The sequence below is a fragment of the Sinocyclocheilus anshuiensis genome, unplaced genomic scaffold (genome assembly GCF_001515605.1).
Source record: "Sinocyclocheilus anshuiensis isolate Anshui unplaced genomic scaffold, SAMN03320099.WGS_v1.1 scaffold1170, whole genome shotgun sequence".
In the NCBI taxonomy this organism is placed as follows: Eukaryota; Metazoa; Chordata; class Actinopteri; order Cypriniformes; family Cyprinidae; genus Sinocyclocheilus; species Sinocyclocheilus anshuiensis.
This window is the reverse complement of record NW_015538055.1, coordinates 13437-23361: the sequence shown is the minus strand read 5'-3', so window position 1 is coordinate 23361 and position 9925 is coordinate 13437. Positions and strand designations below refer to the sequence as shown.

The following is a 9925-nucleotide window of genomic DNA, read 5'->3' as shown; positions in this document are numbered from 1 at the left end:
TGAGAGTGTATGTGTGTGTGTGTATATATATATATATATATATATATATATATATATATAGTGCTCCCTCTAAAATATTTCTGTATTTTACTACTATTTACTTTTAACACATATTTAATACATTATAATTTTAGTCATATATATATAAATATAATTATGTGATATGGTGTTACTAACATTATGAAAAGCAGTGGAGTGCAAATTGTTAGGTCTTCGTCCACATTTCAGCTGAATGGTGCACAAACAGAATGCTCTTTCTGTTCTCAAGCGTGACAATTCCCCTGACATAAGCAAGGCCTGTCGTGGTCAATGGCATCATATTAATTCTAAGTAACCATCGCAAAACAGTTAGTGATGCTGCCTGATGTTCAGAGTCAGATTGTCCCAACTCACATTTTTGGCATTTTCTGATACACATCTGCCCTGTCAACTTGTAATGCCACATTTAAGTGTGTGAGTTAGAAGCCAAAATAATGCATTCACACTCATTACATTTTTTTTTTTTTTAAAAGTCACATTTGGTTCAACATCACGCAAGTTATGCAGCCCAGATAAATTCATATGCATGTTTTATTATAAAAACCATCTCCTCTGCATTCTTTCATAGCAACTATTACCTCATGATCCTTTTCCGCCCAATCCAAATGCTCTTAATATCACCAATTATTGTAACAGCAGCACTGACCTTCAGCACCTTGGCAGAGTTCAGAAAAGTGTATTTCCTCTAAATGTTTTATTGCCACAGAAATCCTCCCTGTTTTTTCATGTCCTCAGGTGGATACCAGAATTTATTTGCTTTCGGTTTATAGGCTCTAGGCTTGCAGAGGTATATGGTTCAATTTGAGGCTCTGTTTTTGCCAAGTATATAAACTCATCATCATACAAAGGCAGGCTTGCTTACCCATGCACACAACACTTCATTTTCTGCAGTGTTGACTATAGTTCAACTCCCAAGAGCTACGAATGGATCAAGATGAGGTTGAAAAGCCATCTGCAGACATTTCCAGAGAAGATCATTTGTGTGCTAATTGAATTTGAAACATTCTTTCATAATCTTTTTGAGTGTTCGTCTCTGGCAGGAGCACAAAAACCTCTTTCAGCATGTCCAGCAAGCCAGATACACAGAGAAACCCCCCAATGAGAATCACACGGCGTATCACTCCACACGCATTCCAATGTCACCATTCAGAGCCAGCCACTTGTTTTCACTCATCTCTTTTATTTTACAAGTCATAAAAAGTGGATAACAGTGCAAAACCGTTCCTTGATGAGCACAATGATTTGCTTTAAAGCTCGCTTGTGTGTCTTCTTCATTGGACTGATGCAATCTATTAAATACAGTGCAGAATGCCCTTTCTTTAAAAAAAAAAAGTTACAGTGATTACAGTATACAATACAGTGGTTCTTGATCAAATATTGCGACACAGTATGAAATGTTCATGTGTATTCTCTCTCAGTCCAAAATTATTTTTAACTCTACAAAATTTGCAGCAATATTTTTTAAACAAACAAACAAAATCTTAAAGCCTGCACACACACACACACACACACACACACACACACACACACACACCTTTCATTCATAAACAATCTGCTTTTAAATTTAACAAACCTATAAATAATTGGTTGGCCAAAAAATCCTTAATCTGTCAGTCGAAAATTCAAGTAAACATGCTCAACAAGGCAGTTTTAAATAGAGATGCTTCCAGAGCTGTCAACTCATTTCAGTTTTATACGATTCACTCTGATATTGTGAGAAAGTTGGTGTCAGAGTAGAATTAAGTGCACTTGTTATATTAGGTGACACATGCTTTCATAGAAATGTTACGAGAAACCTTGAAAACAATTCCATGTGTGCTTACTAAACTGTTTGCCGTTACTTCTTGCTTCCTCAGGTGGGAGGGGGTCCTTTGTAACGTAGGCCCAGGTGAAATGAGCGGGTCAGGGTATTGGACCGATGGCACGAGGTATCGTGGAGCAAGATGAGAGGCCAGATCACCACAGCAAGCAGGAGGGCAAATAGGAGAACAAGCAGTGGTGCTGAGGCCTTTCGTACATTGAAAAACCTCAGGGGCCCCAAAAGCCAGGTGACACTGTGCCTTAAGCTGCTACCAGAAGCCTTCGGTCCACACAGGTCACTGGAAACAGAAATACATCATGATAAAAGGCCATTTTTCTGAAGTAACAGATTGCTTACAGGTCACTTCTATAGTAGTAGTTGGCAAAAGCCTGCAGAGTTTAGCTCCATCCTGACCTAAAGCACTTGCCTAGAAGTTTCTAGTAATCCAGAAGGCCTTGATTAGCTGGTTAAGGTGTGTTTAATTAGGATCGGAGCTAAACTCTGCAGGATAGTGGCAGGATTGGACATCCTTGGCATAAATCAAATTTAATTTGCACAATTTAAGTTTGGTATGCATTGGTGAGGTAGAACTGCTTTAAAACATTTCTACGAGCCAAGGCTGACCTTAAAGAAACTGTGCTGTGAACAGTATTCACTCATAGTAATGTGAAAATAACTTTAAGCAAGATTTAAAGTCAAAACTAATATCTGTGTCCTTGCTTCATGTTTAAGTCCATTTAAATTGATTCCTGGGACAAAAGTGGCCTCACTGGTCAGGGAAGCATATGACTTCACTTTGTCAAATGATTCTCATTGCATTTTTGCAGTCCAATAGACCTTAAATGTGCCTTCTTTGGACACTGCCCAAATCAAGGGTAAGAATCTTGAGTATATCATTAACATGTACAAAACAACACTGAACCCCATTAACTTTCATTGTATAGAGAAAAAAAAAGAACTTTTTTGTTTCAAAATATGTGTTCTGCTGAAGAAATAAATGTCATACAGGTTTGAAAAGACATGAGAATGAGTAAATTATGTGAATTTTTATTTTTGAATTATCCCTTTAGATTTATACACTGCATTTTTGTAATACGTCAAGCTACAATACAGACAAAATACTACAGTTCAAAAGTTTGGGGTTAAGATTTTTCAGTGTCTTTTAAAGTATATTATGCTCACCAAGACTGCAAAAATACAGTAAAAACAGTAAAATTGTGAAATATTATTACAATTTAAAATAACCATTTTTTATTTGAATAAATTTTAAAATCTAATTTATTTCTGTGATGCAAAGCTGAATTTTTCAGCATCGTTACTCCAGTCTTCAGTGTCACATGATCCTTCAGAAATCATTCTAATATGCTGATTTGCTGCTCAAAAAACATTTCTTCTTATTATCAATGATAAAAACAGTTGTGCTGCTTAGTATTTTTGTGGAAAAATATTATTTGACGAATAGAAAGTTCAAAAGAACACCATTTATTTGAAAAAAATCTTTTGTAACATTATAAATGTCTTTGCGGTCACATCCGATCAATTTAATGCACCATTGTTGAATAAAGTTAATAATTATAAAAAAAAAAAAAAAACTTTTGAATGCTACTACATTTCTAATGACTGTTTTTCCATCACAGAAAAGAAAAATTAGTCAAGGTGCAATTTAGCACAAGAAAATACACAATGCCTACCATAATAAATCAACAAGCTTATTTATCAAATTCAATTAAGTCTGCATAGGAAAACACTTTCTCACCAACTCGACTTTGCACGGGTGTTGTCCTCCAAAGAGTCAGGGAAACAAAGTCTCTCCTGCTGCCTCTAGTGACAGAGAGGGACAAGATGATAATAGCTTGAGATTAACAAAGCCCTGCAGGGATTCTATTGTTTACCACGTCTTTGGCACCGGCGCACATTACAAGTGCAATTATGTGTGGGGTGTGTTGAGGTGTAAAGCACATCATAAAAATCATGCAAGGCAACACATTTGCTACACATTAACAGGTCTGGCTTTAATTTGCAAACCCCAGGTGATCAGAAAAGCAGTTATGGTGTTTGTAACACAAATGAAGCGACCGTGTGAGGGTGTTTGTGCAGAAGGGGCGTACGTGTCTGTGCGAGCAAGATATACCTGTGGGTCTTCGTCACGTTGGTAAGAGTGATGCTGGAGGTCACATGACGGGGATGGGCGGGGGGTGGAGCACGTGTGCGGAGCTCGCTGTGGGTGGGGGCGTCTCTGGGGGAGCACATCCTCTTGATACTCAACTCCCTCCTCCTTTCCGGATGGCAGAGATAAAAAAAGTGGAGCGCAGCTATAAAGATTCACAGAAGCAACAAACACTTTCGATTGCCAAAGAGTGGACAGCAGAGTTCTCACTACATGTGACAGCTTTGCTATGCTACAAAAGGCGCTTGTAAATCGAAAGAGACGGGCTCCATTAACTAATAAGGTTCAAGGCGGCTCTGTCTTTTTGTGCTCTCCGTTTTGCTCTCATTCTTTGAGTCCTTTAATGGGACCAACAGATTCGCTGCCTCGTCCACCTTTTCGTGTGACACATTACACAGACGCTCTTGGCCCTTTCGCAGTGCCAGTTCCTCACTATGTTTGTGCCCATAATTACGGCAGCCATTATAGAGCCTTGTTAGAGTGGCGGGTCTTTTTCCCCATCCCTGTAAAGCTGCCAATTAGCCATGAGAGCGGAGAAATTACAAGAGGCTTTTTGAAATGGAAATGGTCTCTCTCTCTCTCTTTCATCGAGATTTTTCCAAGGCTTCGGCAAGCAAATCGGCCTCTGCATCAGTGCAGAGGATTCGCTTTCCCAGAAACCAACATCGCACCTCCTGTCTCGGAAAGAAGCACTGAGCCTTTTAAGTCAAGATGCTACAGATTCATTTGAGATGGATTAATTAGCACGGCTGAGTAATATGTGCTTCATATTCCTTGTAAACATTTCTTTTTATGATGTCTCTAAAATAAGCTTTTACCCTCAGAAATATTGATAAATATGATGGATTTATGAATATAGATATGAACAGCACACTGAGGCCGTAAACAGGTCTTCAGCAAGTCAATGTGACAACTATTAATGGCAGAAAAGCAGCATGATGACCATAACAGAGGAGAGATTGTTATAATGTGCACAGACTGCAACTGCAGTCTAGTCTGAATGAGATTTGACAAAAATGTCTCCATGCACAACTGCACCGAGCATCCATTCTGCATTTATGACTGCACGATGAAGCAGAAATCAAATCCAGAACAAAATCAGCAAGTTATGAAGACGATTGTAGATGCAGTGCAGTGTAGAAGAACATACAGTGAGGTCCCAAAAGCCCACTAGTGCATTTGTGATTTAACACCATTTATTTGATTATTTCTACCCATTTAAAATTATATTATCAGCATAAGCTTATTTCCAGGTTATAAATTAAAGCAGTGTATTTTGCAGTCTCAGTCTTTCATAATTCGCTGGAAGATAATTCATATAGGAATATTTACCTATTAAACATCAATAGCTAAAACTCAAGTCACATGAAATGTATAAAATCCTTTTCCATCTTGACATTTAGTGAGACTGTTCCATTGATGAAAAGTTCAATGATTTTCTATAATTATTTATAATTAATGGCTATATAAATGGCGTCTAAATCTATTTGAATGTCTAATGATTTTATGAGCTGTAATTCATTATAAACATACAGGCAGCAGCAGCTGGCCATTTATTGCCTCTAAGTAAGTGACACTGATGTACCTCTGGTATTAACACAGTTACTTTGAATCCAAAAATTCAATAATATTGACATCAAGCTAATGTCAAAAGCAATCTACAAGAGCCATTAAACCATTTTTGACAGACAGTGTAATGAGTAGCATCACTCATGGAGCAGTTTAAACATTTATATACACTACCATTCAAAAGACTTTTTAATGTTTTTGAAAGACTTTTTTTTTTTTTTGCTCACCAAGGCTGCATTTATTTGATAAAAATACAGTAAAAATGCTTATATTTTCAGTTTTAATATATTTTTAAATGTCATCTGTTCCTGTGATGGCATCATGACTCCAGTCTTCAGTGTCACATGATCCTTCAGAAATCATTCTAATATGCTGATTTGCTGCTCATAAAACATTTGTTATTATCAATGCTGAATACAGTTGTGCTACTTAATATTTTTGTGGAAACAGTAAAACTTTTTTCTATATAGAATAGAGAGTTCAAAAGAACAGTATTTATTTGAAATGTTAGTTTTATTTGTAGAAAACATTATTATAATTGATCAGTTTAATGCATTGATCAAATAAAAATATGACTGAAAAAAAAAACATTAATCTCTTTCAAGCAAACAAAAAATCTCACTGAGCCCAATATTTTGAATGGTAGTGTATAATATAGGACCTTATTGAGGCCTCCCTAATCAAAGGGCCCAGAAAAACTGGGTTGTAGGAAAAACATTCAAACTGTGAGCAAATAAATATACCTGTGGATCATGCTCCGTCTGGACGGCTTTAGAACAAAGTTGATGCGTCTGGCCCAGCCAAGCGCTGATGCGCTCAGGGTCGAAGGTCACAGGCTCAGGAGACCTAGTTTCAGGTGTGGAAGTCTTAAATGGTCCGGCGTACTGAGGCTCGCCAGCTCTGATGACTGTATCCACAACACATACATGCAAAACAGATATTATGCAAAGTCTCTTAGCATAAACAAATCAGGACTATGCTGTGAAAAAAATTCCTGAGGTTAAATGCGGATTAGACAAGATGTACACCATTAAAAAAATGGTCTAATTCCTGGATTTAAGTGCCAGATATAATATTTGAAAACTAGTTACTGCTTTGAATGGGCTAAATCACAATAGAAAGGCTGAAAAGTTGAGATATTTGCCCATCATGAACCTCATAATTGAGGTTTTGGTGGCTCTTGGCTATTTTTCAAGGATATTAGAAAACAAGCCAAATTGAGAGCAGCTCTTCCATGATGAGAGCAGCTCTTCCATGATTATCGAGTGATTAAGCTGTGAGAGGGACACTGCCCTCAGTGGATGGCACCAGTCACACGGACCAATCAGGAGCCACGGCTTTACCTGGCACTGGCGTCTGGGGTGGGGCCGCATACTCTAAGCTCTTCTTGATGCCCTGAAAAACACAGCAACTACATTTAGCATTCACCTACATTACAGAAATACACACATGCATGCTCATTTATAGCATCAAGGTTTGCTTCTATAAAGTACATTACTTTCAAAATAAATGCATCTGAATGTAATGTAGGGATATCAATCTTTGAGATCCCACGGACCCCCAAATATGATCATCCTTGTGCAAGGGACCTCATCCTAAAATTTAAAAGGCAACTATTTATTTTCATGCATATCAAAATCATGCAATTTAAAAAAACAAACAAACAAATAAATAAATGTATATTATAAATATTTAAATTATGATTTGGAAAATATTTAATTTCTTTTGTGTTACATTGTTACATTTATGTCTACTTACTATAGTACTGTACTGTTTTTTATTAAAATTTCTTTATTTAATGTATTTAAGTGTTTTTTACAGTTTTACTCTAAATTTTTAGTGTTTTTTTCCACTGATTTGTATAGATGTCTAAAGACTCAATTTATATACATAAATATATTTTATAATGTTATAATAACATTTACAATATTTATAACATTTATAATATTCATTTGATGAATTGTATTATTTTATTGGAAAATATTTAACATTGTTACATAATTAAATTTTTTTCTTCTACTCACCATTTTTTTTTTTCTTTTTAATTTTTCTTCTACTCACTATAATACTATTACAGTAATGTTAGATTTTGTTTATTTCCATTTATTTATTTATTTGAATCATGTATTTATTTTGTTTAATCTTATTTATTTATTTATTGTTTACAGTTTTACACATTTTTCCAAGGACCCCATAGAATTCCCTTGCGCACCCCTTGGGGTCCTGGACCCTAGTTTGAAAACCCCTGCTTTAATGCACTTTAATAATGGTTAATAATTTAATAGTGGTTAATTTGTGTTCAAGTTAAATCTGAGGCCAGCTGTGTTCAATACAGAAAAAACACCCCAACTAACACAAACCTGTAACCGTCTATTTGCATGTTACATACCCTGCATGCTACAACATGTGCAGGCACACGTGTGCTTAAGTCTATGCACACATACAAAAACAGAGACCACATTGTGATCTTTTCAGTTGGAAGCCCAAAAAAAAAATGCCATGCAATCCCGTCATTTGCATTTCAATTACATTTTGTTGCTGTATGGAAAATGTACGCAAATACACTATACTACACATTATATAATGGACTGTGGTTTCTTGGTCCATAATGTAATAAGGACAAGATGAAGTATGAGCTGTCAGATGGACTTACTGGCTGCTTTACGCTGACAGCAGCATTGTCTGGTTGCGAGTCCACAGGACTCATGTAGACTCTCCTCCTCAGAGGATATTTGGCTGGTTCACCTGTGCAAAGCACACCTGAAAGGATGAAAGAAAACGTTAATGCTCCTGATGGGTAAAAGTTACAGTTTCTGTGTTTTAGAGACCTGCTAGAAATGTATAGCAATCACAAAGAATAAAGGGCTATGAAATGCCTAAAACTCATCAGTCCTCATTTGGGGTCATAATTATTACATAATCACCTGATTGTAATTCACACGTGAAGCATAAATGCCTCTGCAGCACCTGCGGTGGTTCACACCACATGCACACGAAAGCATAAACAAGGTGTTAATATGCATAGTGAATGCAAAATGCTCCAGTTTCACTTTATTTTAATATTCACTTGAAATGTTGTGTGGAAAGTGATGAATTCAGGACAGAAATATATTACTATTGTATAATATTCTAATATTCATAGCATCAGAAATAACAGATAACAACAATACATAAACAGCAAACAACAAAAATGAATCAATATTACTACAATCGAACATTTACATTGTCTAGCTTTCCAAAAAATGATGTGGACCTCTTAAAAAAAAAAAAGTTGGTAATTGAAATAAAACTGAAATAAAATAGAAATAGTAAACGGAAAACAAGGCAATATTTCTAATTCTAATTTTTTTTTACTAAAAGTACTGTAACTAAAACTGAAAATATATTAAAGGCTATATAGGAATACAAATAAATAAATGACAAAACTGCAAAAGGACAAACTCAAACTAAATTTAAAATGAAAACAGAAAACTAAAAGCCAACTCAGAATAATAAATAGTATATAAATAATACTAAAATAACACTGCTATACATTTCAATGTATGATTTTAAGTTTAATGTTAAAAACAACTTCAAAGTTTGTCTCAAGCTTACAAAGTAAATCACTGAATCACAATTATTCACAAGTCAATTAATCACCAAATAAAATTTCATGATCTTGGAGGAACCATTGGACTGTATTAGGCAACCCCTACCTGCAGCTGCACTGAAGGAGGACGAGTCCGTGTCATCATGGGAGATTGAACCACCAATGTCCACTGAAGGGTCCCACTCCAGAACCAGGTGATCTTGACTGGACTGAGGAAGACCGGCCTGAGACTGAGGCGCCATGCACTCATCCTCCAGCATACTCTCAGACGGACAGCCAGAGTCAGGAGCACACAGAGCCCAGTCCTCTTCAAAAACCTGCCATAGCACAAGAAACAAATGAAACACCTTAAAACATTAGAATTCCCAGAACTGCAATTCAGTTTAAAAGGCACTAAATAAGGAGGAATGAGGATAAGATTTTTTAATGTTTTTTAAAGAAGTTTCTTATGCTCACCAAAAACAGGAATGTGAAATATTATTACAACTTAAAACAACTGCTGCTTTTTATTTTAATAAATTTAACTTATTCCTGTGATGGCAAAGCAGAATTTTCAGCAGCCATTACTCCAGTCTCCAGTCTTCAACTCAAGAAGCATTTCTTCTTATTATTATAATTGTTATTAATGTTGAAAACAGCTGTCTCGCTTCATATTTTTGTGGGAACTGTGATGCATTCTTTTCAGGATTATTGGTATGAATAAAAGTAAGAATGAAAAAAAATGCATATATATATATATATATATAATATAATATAATAT

The 9925-nt window shown here is 35.8% G+C and overlaps 1 protein-coding gene across 1 annotated transcript in view; it reads right to left on the bottom strand.

Moving 5' to 3' along the window:
- Nucleotides 1-1199: 1199 nt before the first annotated feature.
- LOC107683391 (uncharacterized) overlaps nt 1200-9925 on the bottom strand; it is a gene marked incomplete at its 5' end in the record, with an annotated part of 19650 nt that continues 10924 nt past the window's right edge. Inside the window, 7 exons of the mRNA XM_016479451.1 lie at nt 1200-2138; nt 3597-3661; nt 3972-4115; nt 6320-6483; nt 6920-6971; nt 8230-8336; nt 9272-9482. Of these exons, the coding sequence (XP_016334937.1) occupies nt 1892-2138; nt 3597-3661; nt 3972-4115; nt 6320-6483; nt 6920-6971; nt 8230-8336; nt 9272-9482 (990 nt within the window). The remainder of the gene's footprint in view (nt 2139-3596; nt 3662-3971; nt 4116-6319; nt 6484-6919; nt 6972-8229; nt 8337-9271; nt 9483-9925) is intronic.